The sequence below is a fragment of the Falco rusticolus genome, chromosome 10, assembly GCF_015220075.1.
Source record: "Falco rusticolus isolate bFalRus1 chromosome 10, bFalRus1.pri, whole genome shotgun sequence".
In the NCBI taxonomy this organism is placed as follows: domain Eukaryota; kingdom Metazoa; phylum Chordata; class Aves; order Falconiformes; family Falconidae; genus Falco; species Falco rusticolus.
This window is the reverse complement of record NC_051196.1, coordinates 16,316,029-16,339,695: the sequence shown is the minus strand read 5'-3', so window position 1 is coordinate 16,339,695 and position 23,667 is coordinate 16,316,029. Positions and strand designations below refer to the sequence as shown.

The 23,667-nt window shown below is 40.0% G+C and overlaps 1 protein-coding gene across 8 annotated transcripts in view; it reads left to right on the top strand.

Annotated features, from left to right (window-relative positions):
- The first annotated feature begins 219 nt into the window (after positions 1-219).
- Positions 220-23,667, top strand: part of NAV2 (neuron navigator 2) — a 223,392-nt gene continuing 199,944 nt past the window's right edge. For 3 of the 8 annotated variants that reach the window (XM_037402739.1, XM_037402737.1, XM_037402736.1), the window contains exon 1: positions 225-505. In XM_037402739.1, the coding sequence (XP_037258636.1) occupies positions 248-505 (258 nt within the window). In that variant the 5' untranslated portion in view covers positions 225-247. Of the gene's footprint in view, positions 506-23,667 lie in introns of all 8 variants that reach the window. The other 5 variants (XM_037402740.1, XM_037402738.1, XM_037402734.1 and 2 more) reach the window with 4 other exon arrangements.

Below are 23,667 nucleotides of genomic sequence, written 5' to 3'. Positions count from 1 at the left end.
CATAAAGCTGAGAGATATTTTAGGCTGAAAGTGGTGTGTTGTTTTTCTGTCTGTCTTCTTTTTTTCCTTTTTTTTTTTTTTTTTTTAATTGGTTTTAAATGCTAAGCTGGTTTTGGAGATCCCTGCAGTAAACCAGGCTGCTTTAGTGTAGAGCTGCTTCCCCAACCTGTGCTTTTCTCTCTCCCTGCCTGCTGTCTCTGCTGGTGCTGCTGCTGACAGAAACGTGTTAGGAAAGCAGAAAGAGAAAATGCCAGCCATCCTGGTAGCCTCCAAAATGAAATCGGGACTACCTAAACCCGTACACAGTGCTGCTCCAATCCTGCATGTCCCAACAGCCAGGACCATCCCGCAGCCCTGTTACCTGAAGTTTGGGAACAAGGTGGAGGTGACGAAGCCATTGTATTCCAGCCAGATTCCTCTCAAATCTCCTAATGGACAAGAAAACGCAGGAGATGGACTCCCACCAAGGAAGAGTAGCTCGGTAGAAAATGGATTTGACACACAGGTTAGAAGGCAGCAAATGTTGGGGAGGTGTATGTGAAGATTTGTTTCTATATTGAATGCGTGCAGCAGGTTTTCTGAGGGAGATAGCAGTGGTGTGAACAGCAGTGAGAGAGGGGGTATAATCTGTGTGTGTGTAATAACATCTGTCTACAGCGGTGGGATGTTTTATATTCCACACAGTGGCATGTGTTACCAAGGGATGATTTTGTAATTTTGTCAGCGTGGTGGAGCTGATGGTGGGGTGGTGAGGGATGGTACTCTCTGTGCTGTTTGCCTGCGTTGCCATCTCTATTGCCTTTGCTTGAACTTGGGGGATTTTCGGAAGGGAGATGGTAGCGATGTTGTTTATGGGGTGTGTTCTTTGTGTTTTTTCTGTAGGTGCTAATTGTAATGGCTGGGTTGTGTGCCCGGGGTGGGGAAAGATTGCTGGTTGTCATGACTGTGTTTTGTGTTTGATCATGTACTGTACTGGAGCATTAGTTGTGTGAACGTTGTGTATTTGTAGTTGTGTGGGGAGTGAATGGAAGGCAGTGTTTGATGTTAAATTACAATATGCATGTCATTCTCCGTGCAGCTAAATTATATAGATCATGTAGGAAATGAACACTCAAGTGGAATTGTCTGTTTTAATGCTGTATGTGCATGACATCGCAGATGCAGCACACTATCAATATGCATTTTTTAGATTTCCCTTTAATGTGTGTTAGCTTTCTAACATTTTTATATATGCTGCTTCCTGTATAGGGAGCTCTTCAGCTCGTTCAATTATTGTCAGCACAGTAACATTTTTGGCATGGCTCGGATTGCCTTGTACCGCTGATGCCCCAGTGTGCTCAACAGCAGTGTAAGCAGATAGTATGTGTTAGCGTACTATGGTGTGAGCAAAGCAGATGGTATGCTGCAGCAAGCAGAATTGATGACCATTATATAGAGATGCTGTATAGCAGCGTGATGCACTTTGGCAACAGCCATGTACATTGCAAGCTGATTCTACCAGTATCTGAGCCCAGTAGAAGGTGATACCATTATACTGGGATAGGGAAAAGATGACAGATACTTTTTTTTTCCCACCCTTCTTCTTTTTCTTCCTCAAGGAATAATGGATCATCCCTACCATCTAGATTTTGATCTGTATGGCCTGGTAACCCTATTTTCTTAAGACAAGTGTGACTACTGATTGGGCATGTTTGGCCCTGTGCCCTGAATTTTAGGATGCGCTGCACTTTCATTGCTGGTAGGCACAGTGACGTATTGGGCTGCTCAGGCCAGATATGAATATGACTGTAGCAGTTCCTGAGGGACTCAGAGCAGGAAAAGGAGGCAGACAAGTATTGGTGGTAGGGTGGTAGCAACAGACAAACTGACCTGTGCATCACATCTTGTTCTTAGAGAAACAAGTATTATTTTTTTTTCTTTGTGCAAGGAGTCTTTCCTTGTGATTGTGAAATGTCAGCAAAATCACATTATATGCTGCTCTTTCTCTCAGACACACCTTGGTTTCTGCATAGAAATTTACATTCCTGCAAAAGTGATTGTTATTCATAAATACTTTTCTGTCTTATAACATTATAATCCAAGAGATCCTGCCTAGTGGTAGCTGTTTGCATCAGTAGGGGGAATACTGTGTTGTTTTTAACTCTTATACAGACATGGAACAAACCCCATTTTTTCCTATCCTGATGATGAAAGGGTCTTCATGCAGACTTGTTATATTTAAAGAAGGAGTGATTCTGGGTCAAAGAATTTCAGATTATTTTGCATTTTGGGTAACTTCAGCAGCTGGAGAAATCCTAAGCTTTGTCACTCTCGGTAACCTCATTTGGGTAGCAGTCTTAGCAGATGACCAGCACCTTTTAAGGTGTGAACCAGTGATATTTGTTTTACTATCCATTATCTTGAATAAACACAGTCCTTTTTTGTTATTCTTATTGATCCAACTTTGATCCCTCTGCCCACATAAGCATGCAGGTTTTTGCCATTCAAGGTAGTAATTTGAAACGTCAGTCTATATCTAAAGGGAGATTTTTCCAGATCAGTTCTGTCAAGGACACTGTTCTTTTCTTTTTCTGCCGTCCCTCCCTCCCAAGGGAGGAGGAACAGGATTGATGGACAGCTGCCAGATAGTATGTCAGCAGCTGAAGCATTTTTATCTTGGAAAACCTTCAGCTACATTCAGGTATAGAGGTGCTTTCTCATAATAAGCTTAGTAAGGTTTAATCTTAGACACTGCACTAGGACTAAATATCTCAAGAATCATAGCATCATTTAGCTTGGAAAAGATCTTTAAGATCATCAGGTCCAACCATTAACCTAACACTGCCAAGTCCACCACTAAACCATGTCCCTAAGTGCCATGTCGACATGTCTTTTAAATACCTCCAGGGATGGCGACATGTCCTATGAGGGTGATCACCTGCTTGTCTGGATATTTTATCTTAAGCATTGCTGTGGCCCTCACCATTTTACGTTGCAGGCATCTGGCATCCCCTGTAAGCGACGGAAGTTATATTCTTGTTGTGGCAATTTGACTTTAGATCTACAGGTTGGACTGATACTGAATGGTTTGGCACCTGTCTTTTCTAGATCTTGGTCTCCACATGGAGTTTGCAGCCCACAAGGAAAGACATAGGGTGTAATATGCTCCTAGGTGGGTGGAGGGAGAATTAAAGAGAGACTGGGATCAAAAAACCGAAGAGAAGAAACAAAAATTACTGAAATCTATTTAACTTGTGCTGTATTCCTTACTGAGGCTGAACTTGGAATTTGCATCCCCAAGCTCTCTCTTACAGTTAGAGGTATAAGCTCTATCTATCAAAACCAGGGGTGATATCAGGCCACTTTCAACACAAGTGGCAGGGAAGCGTTGCTTTTGTACAACTGCTTAGCGGTTAGAGCATTCGCTCAGAGAGTAGGCTATCTGAGTTCAGATTCTATTTCAACACGAGGGAATTCAGACTCCTGTTGTATCTCTGAAGGGTTTCATAATCAGCAAGCCACAGGATGTTCTGGGAGTATTTTAGGGAGTTACTTTTAATCCTGTTGAAGTTGGTGCTTTGCACTACATAACATACGTTCAGCTGCCTGCACAGAATAAGGAGAGAGAGAGAGTAACTTGACCTAATATTTAGGACATCTGCTTGTAGGGACGGAGGTGGTGGGAGCGATAAAACAGATTATTTGTACATACAACTTTTTCTCTTCCATCATGGTGTATATACATTTCCACTTTGAATTTGTGGATGCCTTTCTCCCTGCACTGTTTACCGACTATTCTGGAGAAGAGGCTGTATCTAAGACGTAGGCCAGAAGTCACAATGTGAAGATGCTAGACCAAATCCTAATGCTGTTTTAGCATGTTTCAAGCCACTTACACACCAGTGCTAGGTTCATGAGCTTTTCTTGGTACCAGGTGGTACCTGTCTTGAGCCTGATTGTTCAGAGAACATGGGTACTGCAGGTGGTATTCATTAAAGTACTCATTTTTTTAAAACCTGCTGACAATTAATGTGTCCCACTTGAGAAATATGGTATCAGTGAAAACTTCTCAATATCTTGCTTTTTGGTGCTGTTGTTCTTGATATGGTTTTACATGTGTAAGCTGGATTTTATAGTAACTGTAAGTTTTGTGCCTTAATGCCATATGAGGGCAATGTGTTCCTTAAAATGCTGTGCAATTTATAAAAAGCATTCCTCAGAGTATTTCAGAGGCACTTTCCAGAGAAAGGTCTGAAGGTTTTACCATCAAACCTGTTGTAAATGCTAGTCGGAAATCTTAGGTTGGTGAATCATGTCTGTATCATTCCTAATTTATTGTTACTGATATACACACTCCATTCATTTTTCCATATTAAATCCCCTGTGTTGTGCCCAACAGTATCCTACTGTTGCACTGGTGCTTATTTTATCTAATTTGAAAACACCGCCAATAAATTGTACCCGTATTTAGAGAGCATTGTTTTGGAAATATTTAACTTTGTTACCAGAGAAACTTCCGTCAAGTAGATAGCAAGATAGTGATCTCTCATATACAAAATGGTGTTTGTTAGTTATTCTGAAAAACTCATATGTATTTGGCTACTAAATTTGCATTAGTTATTTAAGACAGAAGTAATTGCCAATTAGAAGTCCATGAGCATGGTAAAATCGTTTGTGCAGGATGCAAGAACAAAGATACCATTCCAGGAATACAGTCTATTGCCATGTTATGTGGAAGCCACCGAAGGAGATAGAGGATTTAATTACTATCTTTATTACTGCTATGTTGTATTCTCTAGCTTCTTGATTTTCATTCTCTGGAGAACCTAAGAAGTCATTACTGTATCTTAACAAACTGTAGCAGTCCTGAAAGCACCGGGACCTTACCAAGTCATCGGTCCCACCCTTCTACGAAACCTCTTCAAGTTGACAGGCATCTGTGTAACCTGGTATTAAAGTATATGTATTCAGGAGGTACCTATAACTGTCCTTAACATTTGGCAAGACGAGGGGGGACTCATCATTTCTTTGCAAACTTCTTAGCAATATTCATTTGCTGAAAGTTTGACAGTTATTCTCTCCTGGTGGACATGGGAGGCAGGTACTCGCTCGGTGTTAAGTTCTCCCTCACTTCTCTTTTTCTCTACATTAGGCAAACCTAATTCTTTTAACCTTTTCTCTCAGGATTTCCTGAACGCTTACAACTCTTTGTGCTATCTACTGAACTCTTTTCATTTTGCCTAGACCTTTTTTAAGAATTCAGTTCAAAACTGGGTATCTTTGTCTGCAATACACTAGAAATTCAGGAGATTCTTTCATCATTGGGTTTTCATTTAGAATATGCAAAGGGTCACTTGGATGCAAAGTTCCATTCAGTTTTGGAAAATGAGTGAAAAATTTTTTTGCTCTGATTTCACTTTGTGACAGTTCTTGAGTAAAAGAGCATTTGGTCATCATGTAATGTTCCTTCCCAAGTTCAGTACCTTTATTGTTGAATTGCCCAAGATACGATTCCCAAAGATACTGATAGTTGTGCTAATAACGCTGCTGTTGAATTCACCCAAGTTTTTACAGTCCATAGTAGTGTTTTTGAAGTACTCGTTTCATATGACCTTTTTTTCTTGCTTTTGATTTATGCATTTTTTATGCTATTTCTCTGATCTCTGCTAATACTTTATATCTAAGGGGCTTCCGAATTTTAATATACTTAACCTAAGAGCACTACTTAGAGGTAGGGATATTGTTCTTATTTTGTAAATGAAGACCTAAGGCACAAAGAAACTTACTCAAGGTCATAAAGCCTGCAGTGCTATAGAGAATAACTGGCTAGTCCCCTGGCTATCAGATTATCTTTCTCCTTTGCAGCTACTTGTTAATCAGTTCCAAATGCTTATGCATATGGTGTTCATGTTCTCTCTGTGTCCTTGAAACTCTTAGTTTACTCCAAAAAATTGCATTTCTTAAGTGAAAACTCTCTCTTTCTTTGTCCCTGTTTTAGCAAGTAATTTTTATCACCTTCTTTTCTGACAGGAGATGTATGGCAACACCCAAGCAGGACACTTTGGTCCAGCTGTCCTCTAACCAGAAAAAGTTTAATTTTTTTTTATTTTAGTTGTTTTCCTTGCTGTCCCTCCCTGCCTGCTTTTGCCTCCCTGGCTGCACTTGTGAATTTCTTTAACAGCTTTTAGAATTTTGCTTCTTATTCTTCCTAGATGGTTTGTCCATTGTGTGTTCCATAGAACTTCTCTTTCTTGATGCATGTGTTGGGTTTCAGTTCTGTTAGACACTTTGTCTCTGCTGGAGGCTTGTTTGAGCTGAAACTGGCTTCAGTAGAGAAGCATTAAGTTTTTCTACCTGTCCAGCTGGTAGCTGAAATATCTAACTTGTCAATCTACAAATATGGATAAAATAATTTTAATTTGAAAAGCAAGTGTAATGTGAGGAAGCTGAAAGGCAAAAGCATCTGTGTGTGTCATAGCCTGAGCACAGGCACCACTGGAGCTGTGCAAGTGTTCTTAGTGGCTGAAAACCACGCTGGCATGCTTTATGGAGCTCATCAGAAAGTAATTCTCTACTCTTCTGCAAAACACTCTCATCAAAAATCAGGTGATATGAAATAGGAAACCTATCCTAAAGGAGTCTCCTGGAGATGCAGAGAGGGTCATGGATATTAGTAAAGGAGAACAACACATACTGCTCTTTAAAATTCCTAGCACTAAGCCTGAGTTTTACTTCAAAAAAAAAAAAAAATCAAATTGGATAGAGGGGTCTGGTAAACAAAACGTGAACCTTTCCAAAGTTTCAAGCATCTGAGAAGTGCCAAAAAGAAAGAAAATTACCAGACCAAAACCACCTGTGCTCTTTTTTTTCTCTCCAGAGGGAATCGGAAAAGAAAGCCTTTATTTTATTGAGATAGGAAGGGTGGATTGGATTCAGTTCTTAGTTTTGGAAATTGAGAGCTGGTTTTGACTATTTTTTATTTCCTTTGAGAAACGTTGTCTGCTCTGTAATATCGGTTTCTAGATTATCTCACCACTAGATTTAAATTTCTTTAATTTGTATTGTAATGCTTTTAGCCTACAACTCCCTTTTTCCTACCAAGGTGGAAGAAATTAAGGAGGGATTTCAGTCACTAATTATTTTGTCTAATCTCCCCAAACTTGAAACACAGAATAAAGATTGTAAGTGCTGCTTAAGAAGATACAGTTTTGAATGAAGCGATAGCTGGGCCTTTAATGGAAGGATGCGTGTTCTGTCCTTGCATTTTTTTTTTCCCTTTTGCTTACTGCTTATTTAAGCTTTGGGGCAAAACCTTCTATTTCTATTCTGGTATAAATCAAGAGATGCTCTTAAAATTTAACCCATTAATTTATTTTTTCCTTGCAGCAAACACTAGAATTTCATTCTTCTGAGAAGTTCACCTGGCTAAAAATACCCTTCTTGAATATTATTTTTAGAAACATCTATATTTGAAGTATATAAATGGTCAGATTTTATGTGTATTATTAGACATGAACTGTTGGTACATTTTGTAACAGGAAGCTGCTGGTTTTCCATTCACCAAGAACTGGAATTCAGTCAAACACTTGGCACTTACTTGTATGCCTCTAATTTTATCTGGAAATTGTTTTTTTCTGAAATAGTTTGTGGAAACATTCTCAGTTTCTTCAGTTTTGCAAAGCATAGGCATGGAAATAACGGCTAAAACTTAAAACAAATAAACCATTTATCAAAACAAATAATTGAGAAAACAGGTCACTTATTTTAAAACAGGCTGAGATCTGAAGTTTTACTCTGATTCCACCTTTTTTTTCCTCTTGAAAGTATTTTTAGGTGTGTTATCCTTGGATTATTTTTCAATTTACTTTTGGATTATTTTAGAATTGGAAGCAATGTGTGGGAAAACAATACATGAAAGGAAAAAATATCTAACTTCTGGATTTCAAAATACACTTTTACCAGGACTTTTTCCCCTGTGTGTGTTCAGTTTTGGACCATAATACCATCATATTTTGACAATGTCTTGTTTACTCCCATGGCCTCTTAAATTTTACCCTGTGTCTGTCCCTTGTCTTGAAAGTTTTCTTACATCCTCTTTGCAGTCTCAGCTTGTGTGGGTTCTTTCTCTACAGCTATGGTTAGAAGTTGCCATATTATCTCTGTCATAGTTGGAAAGAGTCCCTAAATCTTCATATTTTACCTGTTCTGTCACTAATATTGGTCCATTTCTTCTGTCTTGTCTTTTATGTAATGACCACCGTGGTATAATACAAAAGTGTGTAGTAGTGAGTTCATGTTTGTGGTGTAGATTTCAGAATTGCCTGTAGGTATCAGACAGTAGCAAGGCTTTAGTGGAGGAACTAGTAGCTGTAAAGAGAGTCCATGTGCTGCTTTCCAATAGTAGTTGTTGAGATTTTATTTTATACATACAAGAAGGAACACCTATGGACTGCAGAGACCAAGGAGCTAGGGATTAGCAGGAGCTGGGTTGGTAGCACTAGTGCTATGCCTGACGAGAAAACATGGTCCGGAGTCTGTGAAACATGAACTCTTGGGCAGTAAGTTGATGGATTCATCAGCGTTTCCTTTTAAAGTGGAAGTCTGCCTCTTCATAAGACTTGTAAATACTGTTAGTTGTTCCTTCGAGCTCCAGAAGCTTACAGGAGTGGAGGCTGAGGTACTTGATGTGCTGTTCCCTCCATGCCTTGGGTGGGAGAAGGATGGGTTCTTAGATGTGATGGTCCCAGGGGCATAGAGGACTGGGCTGTAAAGCTGCCTTGGAGAAACCCACAGATGTTGGTCTCGCCTGCCTGACAACAATGTTACTTAGTTATACACATCCAGGCTTTCTCATTAAATAAACAAACAAATAAATAAATAAACAGCCAAACAAAATCCCCCCAAAACCTAAACCAACCTTTGACAGGCAGAATTAGCTGTTGTCGGTGCTGAGATCTTGTTGATCTGCTATACTTTCTCCAAACAGAAGCCCTCAACTGACTTCCTCAATCATGTCCATGTACTTCCTTGTCTCCGTAGTAACGCTGTAGAAGCTGACAAGGCCTTTTTGCTAATAGGCAACTACATTTTTTAGACTTGCATAGGAAGAAAATTTTCTAGGATGGCTATCTGAGGACACCCATGCTTTGCTCTTGGGAGAAGTGGAAGAGGTGTGCGACAGGCTGGAATTGTAATTTTATGTATTATGTGACTGTCATGGAGCTCTTTAGAGGCTTTTCTTCAAACTAAGGGGATTTTGAGTGTGGTTGCCACAACATGTGAGGATCTGTAATTTTTCCTGGCATCTCTGCCTCCTTGTAACCCATTTGAGGGTAGATCTGTCATTTGGACAATAGAGAAATGTTCTCAGTGGTGAAGACTGTTTTAGTAATACCTTTTTGTTTCATGTGATGAGATGAATCTTCCCTGATAAGATCACCTATATTCTACTACAAGTGCTGACCAGAAATTATTTTTATATGGTATTTTTACCATCTATTAATTCCATATACTTGCCCATTGGTAGAACAAAATTAATACCACAGTAGGATTTTGTGTTGCTGGTCTAGCTTGTGTGACATTTTATGGTGAGCATGGATACTGAGACTTCATTACACTTGTATATCTTGAAACAAATATCTAGAAGTGGATTCCTTTTTCTTTAGCCATGTCCACTGTTAGAAACTACAGGTAACTTTAGTACCAATAAGCTAAATACTGCTTTTGTATAAGTAGTTCTAAAAGACTGTAACAGCTGTCTTTCCACGTCATATCTATTTTGGCTGTTTCTCAGATTATGACACTAATTACCAGGAAGTAATTTCTAATCAACTTGTACAAGGGGTCTAGCAAGTCTGTTTCTTCTGGCAGATACGGAACTATCAGGCATAGTATTGTAAAATCAAGCCGATAAAAAGATTTGTGTCATGTCTTTTGGAGTCAGAAATCCTCCTTAAGCTAATGTAGCATGATGAAAAGTTGTATTTCCTCAGAGAAATCTAATCTGAGACCGGGATGTGTATGTGTGTGTCAGAGGTTAAATACCTGGAGCAGTTGTAGAGGACACATTTGCATCCACAAAGATCAGTACGCAACTTTGATGATAGCTGGTAGACACCATAATTAATGGATTGGTCTGGTAAGACAGATTTGATTCAGTTATAAACTGTTCTTCATTTCAAAGAATCTTACGGATATTTAAGTCTTCAAAACTAATTTTAAAAATGTCATGTGTGTTTCAAGATCAAATGTGTATTAGCTATTTGAAGCAATAGCTTAGAAACGCGTTTCTTGCTCAAAAACCATGGGTCAGTCTGCTTCTCAGGACAGCCATATGTATTCCAGACTTCGTGGCTTAACTGGGATGGATTATTTTGGGAAGCAGTATTTTCAGCATTGCTGCATCTTACTCCTCCGGGATGGGCTCTGGAGCACACAGGGGTCTGATCCTCCAGGGTAACATACCAAACAAGTACTGCCAAGGAAAGCTGGCAAAAAGGTGCTATCCTCTAGCATGGAGCTGGAAAGCAGAGGCAGCGGCATCCCATTTATCCCTACACAACCTCACCAGGGGAATTCTAATGAATTTGCTTTAATTTACAAAACAAAACCACTTTCTGCTTTTCAAGAGGGAAGAGCAGCCGTTGCCTGGGATCCTGTTTCCAAGCAGTCGGATCCAAACTTCCCTCACTGCAGCAATGAAGATTTTAATTTTGGTTGCCTGAAAGAGATAGCCTTTTGGCCTTTCACCTGGACCGCATCGAGTGATTTCTGGTGCACACACAGTATTGGGCAGTGGGATGTCATACCACCGGCGGTTTGGTTTGGCAGGTTGGATAGCAAGGCAGCTGTACCTTATTTTTAACTTGAGAATCAGTTCCAGCTGCCCCTTGTTGAGCAAGGTTACTCTCTGCAGTAGGCACTTGAAAAAGGAGAAAAAAAGAAGAGGGGAGGGGAGCAAAAAAAGCATATGAGAGAACCTGAAATCAAAAAACCAGTCTTTAAAGCTCCTAGACTACTTAATAGCAGATCCTTTACTCTCCTATTGCAGTTTCAGATTTGTGCTGAAACTTAATCTCTTGGCTACGTCAACCTGAACTAGATAAGGTTTAGTCCTCTATTGCCTCCTGAGCTCTCTGAGATTCAGCAGAAAAGGGGTTTGCATTGAACAAACGCATATTTTTATCTATTATCTTCATAGTGTAAGAAATGCCTGTTGGTGTGAGACATTATGGTGGGGACTGATGCCACCCTCGGCTCCCCGTACACTGCAGTGTCAGCATTTCTGAGCTGATGGCCCGTCACATTCACTCAGCGTTTATTATACAGCATTAAGCAAAGAGAGATTTTAAATGTAAGTGTTCCACGGCAAATAATGTAATTTTAGAAAATTTTGCTGCGCTTCTTCTCAGTTTATATAAATGGATTTTCAACAATTAAAAGCCTCAGGCTTCCCATGCACATGTGCACGTTTCAGTCATGCAAACAATACCTGTGGTAGAAGGAGTCTCTTGTAAACCATCTTGTGAATAGCTGCAGCATCACTCGGTGCCATTACCCTCCCTCCTTCTTTCTTCTCTGACAGCAGCTGAAATGGCAGGGCTTGGTTTGGCCAGTACTTTGCATCATTTACAGCAATAGTGTTAAATGCTGGGCTGAAACGGATGGTAGCTCAGCTAATTTGCATGATTTAAAATGCCAGCTCGGTTTAATGTAGAGCAGCTGGTATATACTTAACTCCTTCAGGAGAAAACTTAATACCAGCAGATCGCATTATCCAGGACTGTGCTGCGTTTATTTATTTATTTATTCTGTCTCTTCACTGCTTCCTGGAACATTTGTAGAGATCATTTATGCGTCGCCAGGGAAGGGCTTTGCTCTCTGTTGATATTTCTGTGTCTCGCAGAGTTCACAGAGGAAATAATTGGTGTTACTGTGTGACAAGTACTTGTTGCGATTTCCTGAGCATCCACTTACGCTGACCTTAGCAGATAGGACTCTGAATTAAGATGTGACATGATGAAGGATGGCGAGATTAGTTGGACGAGGGACAGGTGTAGAGGCCTGGATTACGTGGATTACTGCATACTCAATTTCTTAGGGTTAAATTTCAAGGTTGAAAATGGCTAATGCCACAATTATGGAATTAGGACGTGCCATGCCGTTCCTCTGGGTGCTGTGCTGGCAGATGGAGTCACCTTGTGAGGGAAGGGAGAGTTGGAGGATCAAATAATTCCTTTGCTCCCCTGAAATAATTAGCATAGCCTCAGTGAGAGGATGGAGGGACCATAATCTTTTAATACCAACCCTTCTCAAAATTGACCTTGTCACAGGCAGATTCAGCTTCTCGCAGAGGAGCAGACATGTGATAGAGTCACACAGAGTCATTACTGCATCAGAAATGCAGGCACAGTATTTCATCTTCTGCCAAAATTCTCTTGTCTTTCCACGGGCAATGGGCCTCGTGTGCCAAAGAGCTCTGCCTTTGAACTAACCGTAGTGTATTGTGCGGTGAGGATGGACTTTTCTTCCTTAAGGCAGTTATGGTGGAGCTTTCTCTTCCTCTGGAAATGTTTTATTCTCTCAAGTCATGACTCGAGCTTAAGGAACAGCAGTTTCAAATGGTCAGTTCTGAAGACCCTTACTAGTTTCAAGCACAAGTCATTAAGCTATAGAGAAAACTTATCTGTTAAGTTCTTCTGACATGTGTAAATCCTTAAATATTGTGTATGAAGTTTAAGCATTTCTATTCTTTATAAACCTTTGTGTTAGAACATACTATGTAGTTACTCAATTGACTTCAGTGTTGTATTTAGTGTATAGGACATGAAAGTCACATTGGTACAACAGAAAGGACAGTTCTTCCCTAATGAAAACTGATTACTGTCATTTTTGTTGTGAAAGGAAAGCCACTAAGAAGATGATGTCCTATAATCATCTTCCATGAATGTAGACAAGATGAATTGCCCTCAGTGATAAAACACTTCATTATTTCATCCTGTGTTGTCCATGTGTAAGATCATTAGCATTCCTGCATGCTGTGGTAGATTATAGCCCTGTATTGTATGGGCAAATCATTTACATTGTAGTGTATGTGTACCATAACTGGGCTCAATATCTGAATGTTTTTGATGTATAATATGCAAATAATTTTATCCATTTGAGGAAAAGGCTTGCTGATGATTACTCTTAAAGGCAGTAAATATATTAAGCAACATGTATCCATCCTTTAAATAGACAAGAAACCATTTTGTGAGGCAGTTCAGAAGGTTCCTTTACAGCTGAGGTAGTGTGGTTTAGGAATTGGTTGTCAGGCACTAGGTCAAAACTTCCAACAATTGATGCTATTTGTGTTTATCAAGTCTGACTCTAGGCTCCTGGAACGGGAGCAAATTCGCCAGGTTTTAATTTATGCTGTGTGAGAGCTGACTGCAAGCTAGTAAATCCTCATCAGCCATGTCACTTGAGTGTTTTAAGTATTGTTTGTTTTCTTTTTATAACTAAGGGATAAGTTTATTTCTTTTAATCCTTTTCCATTGGTTAATACAAACTTTTCAGGGATCGAGGCTTGATCTCTAATGCTTATTATTTCATTCCTTGCTATTTTCCACCACATGTATTTTTAGCTCGATGTTTTTAGGACTTTTCCAACTGGTCAGAAGGTTAGGAAAGCCAGTTCCACCAGACTGGACATGCTGTGAAAAAGCTTGAAAAAATGGTAAGACTAGCTTTTCTGGCACCTTCCTTTTGAGCTGTGCCTCCCTGTCAGGAAGGGTTTCAGTCGTCAGAGGGGAGGGAGGATGGAGTGGTGAGTGTGTGAGCCGTCAAGACCCACTGGCCATCAGTGCAGCTTCAGATGAGTCACTTCCCGCTGCAGTTGGTCTGCAGCAACTGCCTTGTCTCACAGGTGTTCTGCAGAGATAAATCCATTATAATTCCAAGCAGCTCAGGTAAAGTGATACCTGGAGCCATGAAATGACCTTAAATAGCTAACTGTGTGGCTCCTAAGCCTTCATGCCTCGATATGATCTCCTTTTTCCTTATTTTTTTCTTAAAGTAGAATTAAAGTAAGAGATACTTGATATAAAATCCTTTCCACTAACTATTTATAGATTTTATTAAAACTTGTGAAGATAGAAGGCACATCATTGCTTCTGTTAGAGGAAGGTTCTCAGCTATAGACAGGTATCATTGCTTTTGACTGTGCCTTCTGAAAAAAGCAATTTATCTTCTAATGCTGAAGAGGATTTAAAGAGAAGAACTGAAAAGCTGCACATACACTATTTCAAATTATAATGAGGAGTTGTGGGCTGTGGGTTACCATCTGCACTCCACTTTGATGCCATCTGCCCACAAGGAGAAGATCACCAGCGGAGAAAATAGTAGGATGTCCTGCCATTACGAAGCCTCATAACCACCAGTTACACATGAAGACCTTGGGAGATATGTAATGAAACTCCAAGCCTTCAATAGTTCTGCTCTGAAAAGGAAGAAAGAAGTGTAAAAATGGCCGTTGAGGTTTTTGGAGTGCTGAAAAAGAGGATTTTAAGCCCCATGAATCGCATGATTGACCGTGTTAGTAGAAGCAAGGAATCTGCAGAGTATTAATTCGTACCATGTAACACAGTCAACGGAGAACTCTCTGTGAAGGCTGCAATTATGCTAATTTATGCAGTTCACATTGCTACTGCAGTTTAAAGATAGCTTCTTTTCTAGAGAACTAGAGCTACTGTATTGCTGTGTGCAGCAGGTTGACTTAGTGTTTAGCTTTGCAAATTTTACTGTTTTGAACACAGAGCAAACCCCTACTTACATGGTCTTTTTATGGGGAGGGCCGGCTGGTTAGAAACTGAAAGGAAAATGTTAGTCCTCCTTCTGAGGAATGGTGTAGAAGTATTAGTGGATGCTGTGAATAGCTGCAGTGTTAGGCCTGGGGCTGAATGCCCAGAAGAATAGTTGAGATCAAAGTGTGTTTTGGGTTTCTTGGTATCTGGTTTTGTTTTGCAGAGCTTGCTGCCTGTTGCTCAGATGTGTGGTGCTTTGGAGTACCTTCAGGAGGTAATTGACTCTCCTTCCACCACTCTACACATCACTGGTTTTGGTGCTGATGAGATATAAGGAACAAAAAAGGGAGTGGGGGGACACCTCCACGTATTAGTTGTGATTAAAACCAATTTTCAAGTTGTCATGTTTGAACTGAATTGGCAATGAGTGCAGGTGAAAGTGTGAAATAACAAGTATATTACAGCTGGAGTCAGTGGGTAATTTCATGTTCTGATTTCTTATTTTAAATTCTGATGGAGCCAGAATATATCTTGCAGTTAAAGTCATAATTTAGCTTTATGAATAAAATTGCAGACAGTACTGGAAGTGGTTTTAAAGCCCAAAGCAAGTTGAGACAAGAAGTCCTGGTGTGTAACTTGCATTTAAACAGCTGTTCTTCTGACAAGAAGATGGTAACTGGTTTTACCTACCACAAGATAAATCCTTTACATCCTAAGAATGAACGTGCTCAGTTCTGGAAGTCCACAGTGATGGGTGGAAAGCAAGAAAATAAAATTCCCTTTCCTCCTTTTCTTTCCACCACCTTCTGTTGTCTTCAGTCACATTTTTTTTCCCCAGTCTTGGGATAAGACTTTTGATAAAGTGTTAATGCTTCAACCACTCCCTTGGTTAGTGGACCAGCCTTAACATTTTGCAGCTGGCTTCTTCTCTTTCCCTCCCAGCCAGCTAACAGCTCTTCCTGATTAAGCTGGGTGGGACTGGCTGCTGTTGTTAATCAGCCTTAAGGAGCTGCACATGGAAGTGGGCTGCCTCCCTTCTGCTTCCCAGTGTATCTCCACAGCAGGAAAGTGGGGGAGGGGGGGCTTGTGCTGGAAGAAGTGGGAGGCTTCAGGTAGGCATTCCTTCTGGAGGGGGGTGAGGTCCGAGCTCTTTTCTAGGTCATTGTGTTGTGTGGAACTGGCAGGGTTTTGTGGTTTATCATGTGCATCTGAATTGGTGAAGATCTTGTAGGTGAAGCAACACGCAGGAGAGAGGTTGTCTGTGAGATAGCTGGTTTGAAATAATCAGGTGGTGTGTTTTGCTAAAATGGTTTCTCTAGTTCAGGTCAGGAAGGACTGATAACTCCTGAGACCTGGGTGTTTATGCTGTCTCTAAAGTAGCTGATGTGGAAAGAGATATGGGTGCAGATTCAGCTCATTTAACAGAAGAATCTTAGCAGAGAGTAGTAGCTACAGTGCAAATTATTAAAGGTCTGCTTTAGGGTCATATAAAATGTTTCTTGATTTGCTCAGTGAGTTAATCCATGCAAGCCAGAAGCATGGCTGCTAGGGAAGGAGTGCCCTGTTGATCTTTGTGGAGGTGGAAGTTACTGGCAGTCTTAAGTCACTCAGTGCTCAGGATCATCCTGTAAGTAGGTCTGAAAAGCAGGTGGAGATCAATGACTATGATTGTTGCCTACCTTATTGTAATTCCAAATGGGATACTGGTGAGGCCAGACTGCTTTTGGATTTACAGCATCAGAATCTGGTGTGATGCTTGCGACTATATTTGTGTTTGCAATGGGAATTAATTTCAGTACACCAAGCCACGTCTGCTTCTTGATCAAACTTAAACAAAATAATTGGTAAAACAAGATTATTGGGTCCTAACTCACATGGAAAACCCATTGAAAGCTGAGGAATATAAGCATCCTTTCTGATCTAGCTTTCGAAGTACAGTCCTGGAATACACTATTGATCTCAGGTCATCAAAAACACCTTCTTTTTCTGCTTTCCCAGGTGTCCTCTGGTTTTGAGCATAGATGCAGCATTTGGTAGAAGTGTGTTGTGTGCGATTACATGAGGGCATGTAGCATTGTTTCATAAGCAAGTTCCATGAAGATATAAAACAGTAATGGTGTCCTGTGGTAGCAGAAAATTATCGAGTGGCCTACAGGTACTGGGAGATTCAGGGCCACACTGTCACCTGTCTGAACAGAAGGGGAGGTGGTTTGCAGGAGTGAACCCAGCAGACAGCCTGCATGAGGCAGCTATGCCTTCTGCACAGCGAGAGCAGGATTTGCAAGGTTGGAAGCGATTGTTCATGGATTCTCGGGAGCTGTTTAGATTTGACCTAATCTTTGGACTCTCTCATTAAACAGGAATAGCTGTGGTTGTTCTTATTATTATACATGGTTAGTCTGACACCGAATTGAAGTGCTGGCGAATTAAAAAAAGCTCGGGGTAGTGCTGAGTGGCAGGAGGAAGGGCAGGAAGCGGCTCCCGCAGCTGGCGGCTGCTGGGCCGGTTAGCTGGGCTGCTGCTGCCACCTGGTGGTGTGAGCGAAGCACACGGGATCGCATTTTCCTTCGGAGGCTCCAGGTGAGTTTCATGGGATTAAGTAGCTGTTGGGTATCAATCATTATTGTTATAGATGCGCTGTTTTCCCAGATAATTCTTTCAACGAGGAAAAAAAAATCCATTGTATTTTATGACCAACATTTATTTGGGGCATAGACAGTGTTGTCGAAAAAGATAAAAATAATTCAACTTGAGCATCATCAGTTTCTGAATAGCAGCAAGTTTTGGGGGAGTTAGTTGCTGTGTGAGAGGCGGTTTGTGTGGGCAGCCCTTTGCTGTGTGGGTTGGGTAATGTATGGCACGTATAGCTGTTGTCGCTCTGGCACAGCTAAGGCAGCGATAGGCCAGTGGTTAGCATTTTAATTTCTCTTAACTGTTAATTAAATTTAATTGTAGCAGGTTCAATACTGGTGGTTAGCTTCAGCAAGCACCTGATTTCTTTTTGATTGCCGGACGGGAGTACTTGTCTGGCTGGAAACCCATAAAATAAGCTTGATTTGTGAATCCAGAATCTGCCTTTCCTGGTACAGAGTGACATGACAGAAATCAGACAAGAGGTAACGAAATCTCCTCCCAGCCTCAGAGCATCTCAGCCAGAAACACGCTGTGAGTTGGTAGCATATGGAAGCAGAGTTAATGAACATCTCTGAATTGCTTCAGCATGGCCCAGTCACCGCATTACCAGTGCAAATTTGATTTCTGTGGGTGATTAGTGTCTTATTTTGCTGAAATTAGTGGATCATTATCAAATTGTGACTTTTTGCACTTAACATAAGTGACTTAATTGTTCTTTCATTATATAGAGCCTTATTGCAATCCTTCTAGTAGGAGAATACAGATTAAGTTGTAGTTGCTAAGAAAAGAGGAGGTCCCTGTTCAGTGACAAAGCCACACTCTAGCTTTATCTGTAGATTCTCTGTCTCTGCAAAACATCTGCTGGAATATTTCAGAGCTTCGTAACATTCTCCAATGAAGTACTGGCATAGGTTATTTGCTATGAATCTTTCAGGAAGCACTTAGGAGCTAAGGTCATCTTTGTTGCATATGGAGATTTGATCTGAGCTGTGGTAGGGGTCTGACCTAAATGTCTCTTCCCCTCTGTTGTATCTGTCATGTGCTATGCTACAAAGTCTCTACTTCAGGGAAAAATGTAAATCCATCCAACTCAATTCAATTCAGGGCGTACCTCACAGGACTGGGTGAAATAGATGCTTTGGTGTATTTCCATAGATGATATTTTCAAAGAGAGAGGTACAAAATGTAAATGCTGACTTGGACATTATGGAGGACTAATGGAGTTTAAAAAGTAAACAAAACAAATAATGAGTCTGGTTTATACCTCATTAGTGGCCTGATTCCATATCATCGCTTGTCAATATATGTACTATAAGAAGTGTAGTGGAGAAGAGGAATATGTCTGAGCACTTTATGAAGATACATTTTTATCAGCAACATGGAGTATGTGATGAGTAGCACTGCTAAAATCAATGTAAACCGCATTTTTATAATGTCAGACTTGGGCAGATTATTTCAGCAGCGCTGTTTCTGTTAGTCGGGCAGATTTCATTGCGGTTATTTTCATTTAGACAATTGTGTTGAGGCCTCTCAAAGTTCTGCTGTGTGATGTCAACAGAAAATAATTGAAGCACAAAGATTCTATTGACACTCCTTCAAAAAGCTACACATTCCCTTCAGTTCGGGAGCTAAAGCTTTTTTTTAATTTATTTTCAATATACCGGAACAGGCAGCTAGCTTATTGAAAATCAGTTAATCAATCATAGAAAGCCACCTCCTGTTGGAAATACAGAAAACATTGCCGATTAGGCGTTAGATTTTTGTCTTTGCAGGAACCAATTTCATGCCATGATTTGTATTCTGCTTAGTGGGTTCCTTATGTATAATTTCATCCTTGTTACAGTGCGTTCAAGAGTGCCTGACAGTAAAAGCAGGCTTGAAGAGTGGAGAACAGGAGCTCATCTCGTGATTTCTGCGGAGAGTTTGTACATATCTCTGCTTAGTCTTTTGGGAAGGTGAAGGATTGAAGTTGTATGGAAACCAAGGCTTGGCTGGCTGAAAAATTTTGGAAAAAAAACCCCATTGAGTCAGCAAAGCATCCTCGTAACTGAGGCAGAGGTCGCTACAGGTATTAGGTCCAACTTGGTGTTTGAATCTGCGGGCACCACCCTTGTTTTGGCAGTTTTTCACTGGCATAATGCGGTGTATTTTGGATAGACACGTTTGAGATCTGCTTCTTGCTTCCTGTCATAGTAAATACTGCTGTAGCATACAAGGCTTACCAGGGAATGAGCCAAAGGTTTATTATTTATTTAACTTGTAAACTAACTTTAAAAAAATAACATTGTGGTTGCAACTAGCACATTCTAGGATATTGAAAGTATAGTTTGACCCTGGTTTAAAATCTGTTCAGTAGCTTAAAAGTAGTACTAAAATCTCCTCCTTGCAGCGTGGCCTGACATCAATGAAAGAATGTGTAATAGAAATAAGAACGTTTAATGTAATGTAATAAACCAAGCCTGATTCTGTTCTGCCTTGCAGCTTATGCCATGGATAGCTACACAAGTTGAATATGAAGGTGAAATGTTAAGTTATATGGTCAAACTTCAAGGCATAGAAGAGTCAGATCCAATGTATCTTAATTGGATATTAATTTTTTTGATCATCATATTAAGGTACATTCAAAACTGGCCAGTAATAATTTTAGTACTAAGTTATATAGCTAATTAGACACCCAAGTGATGTGAAATGGTGCAATTAGGGGCTAAAAAAATTGCCTTGTATTCTAAGATGATCTATAACTATTAACTGTTTGAGTGAACCCTAAACAAAATGCTGATGTTATGCTCATGGAAAGGCATCTTAAATTGGTATTGATTAATAAGGTTTTTTTAGTAAATTCTTACCACTTTGCTCAAATCAGGCTAGGCTGCAAATCACAGTCCAGATTCAGCCTATGTGGGGAGTGAATTAAAACAATTAGCACTTTCTTTGCCACCATCATGTAAATATAGACCAACTCCTTTTAGAATAATCTGAAGTAGACTGAAAGCAGTATTAAAACCTCTTTTGACATTCATGGGGTCAGGACGTGGTCTGTTCACTAGTGCAATATAAAATAAACTCAGCAAAATGCTGCTGGTTGTTTACCATGGGGCATATATACATAAATATATAAATAAAAAATAAGGTTTTGGGGTTTTCTGTATGATAATGCCAGTAACCTGTGGGAGTAATCCTTAATAATGAAAATATATGGGAAAATAAAATAAAATTTAAAATCTATATGCATACCTCTGTGCTATTTTAATAATCCACCAAAAACATAAACCAAGATGATTTTACTGTAGAATTTTTGTGTTTGTTTTCAAGCAAGTGATAATCCCTTTAGAAGACCAAGTGCATTAATTCAGCATCAACTTCAGTGACTAGAAAAGATTTGCTTTGATAAAATGTGTTTTCAAGATCCCTACCTAGGCAGCTTATCATTTGTTTATCCTTCAGGGAAATCTCCCTCTTCTAAAGGAGTAGGGCTACATTGAGATTTGGATGTATGTATCCGTGATCATGAATTGCAATTTGCATTTCTGTTTCATATATCCTAGAGCACTCCTTGGTGATAAATATCATCTTCATTTCTTTCTTTGTCATTATTATTTCTTCTTCTGTCCTTAATACTGGTCCCTCCAGCCTACAGAGACAGAGCAGCTAAGTCATGCCTTTAGCTGATTTGTAGTCTGCTGCAAACGCTTCTGAGTTTGTAGTTATCTCGATGTTTTCTTAACTGACAAGACTGATGATACAGCAGGATGAAAATTGAGACAGAGGCTGAAAGCAAGTGGCAAGGGTGAATTCCAAATGCTCTTGAAAAAAATGTGGAAATTTTTAAGCAAAATTTGTTTCCCAGTCATTGGACTTAATCTATCATGTATAGAGAAAAAATCTCAAAAAAATTAATTTGCAGAATAGGGAAAAAATGTGGTAAGTACTTAATTCTTTGTTTCTTCAGCTGTTATCAAACTGTTCCTTTGCATGAGCAGTAGTACAGTGAGGAAAACTGCAGCTACCCAGAAATGCAGTGAGTCAAGGGGAGGCTGGCAGAGGAGGTGAGAAAATAACAGCTGGAAGTGAGACAAAGAAAAGCAGAAGCAGCCCAGACAACAGAGACAGAAGTTTTTGCTTTAGCAGAGTAATCTTTTAAGATGTTGAAATACTATGGAACTATAATGTGTTTAACTACACTTTGAACCTTTCAGTTACTGCATATCTTGTATGCAGGTTTCAACTCTGCTTTTACCTTCAGAGTTCAAGAGATTATCAAAGGAGACATGCATTGTGCTCTGTCATTAAGGCTCTAATTATTTAATTCCTTGTATCTTTGTTTTGTAGTGTCAAATTAGTGCTCTTGTGACTGCAGCCTGCCATACCACCATGACATGCACAACTAGTATTTCTCTGTGTGAAGACAAAGAATCTGTGCATTCACCTCTGAAGAGTCTGGGTATGCAAGGATGAAGAAATCATTCCTGCTATGTATGATCATATCTAGTAATCGTGTTTTTCACAACAGTATTCCCAGTATCAAAAAACCCAAGGGTTTCTCAGTTCGTCACTATAAAGCTCAGGGTAAACAGTTCACTGGTGGTACAGAAATCTTAACTTTTTAAAATCCATTTGATTGAGCTACTGAAGGAAGCGCGAATTTATTTAGGAGAGAGAGGAGGGCCATAGCATCCTTGTTGCCAATTTAAGCATCCCCAGCACAGGACCAGGGTTTTTCCTCTGTTTCCATGTGTCCAGTTTATGATATCTAGGCGCTGAAAAACAAACGTTACTGTGCAGCCGCTGGGAATGTGCCTTTTTCTAGTTACAAGCCTGCACCAAGAGCTTTCCCTCATCGTGTGACTTGACATTTTGGGTAAGAGATCGAGATCTGTCCCAACCACTGTCCTTGGCAGTGTTGGTCCTTGACCAGCACTCTTGCAGAGTAAGCAGTATTTTTTCATGAAAATACAGATTGCTTTTCATAACCTATGGTTATATCTCCAAGCTGTGGTCTTCAGGGGACTGATTATGGCTAATGACTGAGATGGACATGATGCATCCCTGACGACACGTCACCTTTACCTTAGAGGCTGGGGAAGGGGACGAACAGAGGGCAGTTTTGTGGGGGTGGCAGCAGCTGTGCCCCGCCTCTTGGTTGAGCAGGGGAGGCAAGGGGAACTGTCCAAGGCTGCCCATGCTGATGGCAGCCCCCAACTCAGAGATGCACAGTGAGGAAAGCAGGACAGTATTGAAAGTTTTCAAAGGTAATGCTCTAATAAGCAACCAAAAATTAATGGGATGGCCCTATTGATTAATTAACGTTGTTCTGTGCCATCGTCAAGGAGGATGGAACCAGGCTGGCATTGTACTGACTTGTTTAGTGTTGAAGATGCAAGTTCAGAAGGCAGTGATGGAAGCAAGAGTAGTAGAGTCCCACCCAGAAGCTTCTGTGGACACCAGGAATGCTGCTTTGAAATCAAATTAGTTGGGAAGTCTGTGATTATGGCACTTCCGTCAATAGTAAATTGCTTACAACACTTATGGGCAAACTACTGTAGGGATTCAACTCTAAATGTAGCCTTTTAGTTAGTACAAGTGGCTATAGATATATATATATATGAAAGTGTGTATTTCTATATGTGTATGCATACATAATTCAGAATATGCATTTTGGCTCAAATCTACAATATAGGCTGTTTAGTTCACAGAATTTTGTGCTCTTGGGTTAACAACTGCATCCTTTAAGTTAATGAAAAGTATAAAGGGAAAGATTTTGGCAAGAGGAACTGGTGGATGCCATTTATTACCAAGTGTTCCAGGTACTAATCAAGGCTAGGAGTATCAGCTATTTTTTAATGAAATCTTAGTTTGCATTCTTTCATGGGAAAGGTTTCAGAAGTTTTTGTGAGGGATCTGTTGTTAAGTACCAAGCAGCTTCATCCACAGACTGTAATTTAAACACTTTTTCATACTGTTGTGCATCTGCCTAAGAAGGCTTGCGTAGTTAATTTTAAATTATTGTTGATGTTAAGGGCACTTGGTAGAAACCCAGCAGAAACAGAGTAACTAACTCTTTCCTGGCTGTATTTTCATTTTTCTATCAAAGTAACCTGAATTGAGAACATAGTAAGTAAATATATTTTTGGTTGACATTATTATTAAGGTTTTTTCTACAGGAAAGTTTACCATTAGTTTTTAGACTTTAAAAGGGGTTGCTTTCGTGCAAGTTATACTGAGTGTTACCTCCTGGGAAAAAAAAGCTGGTTGACGGAAGTGCTTAGTCACT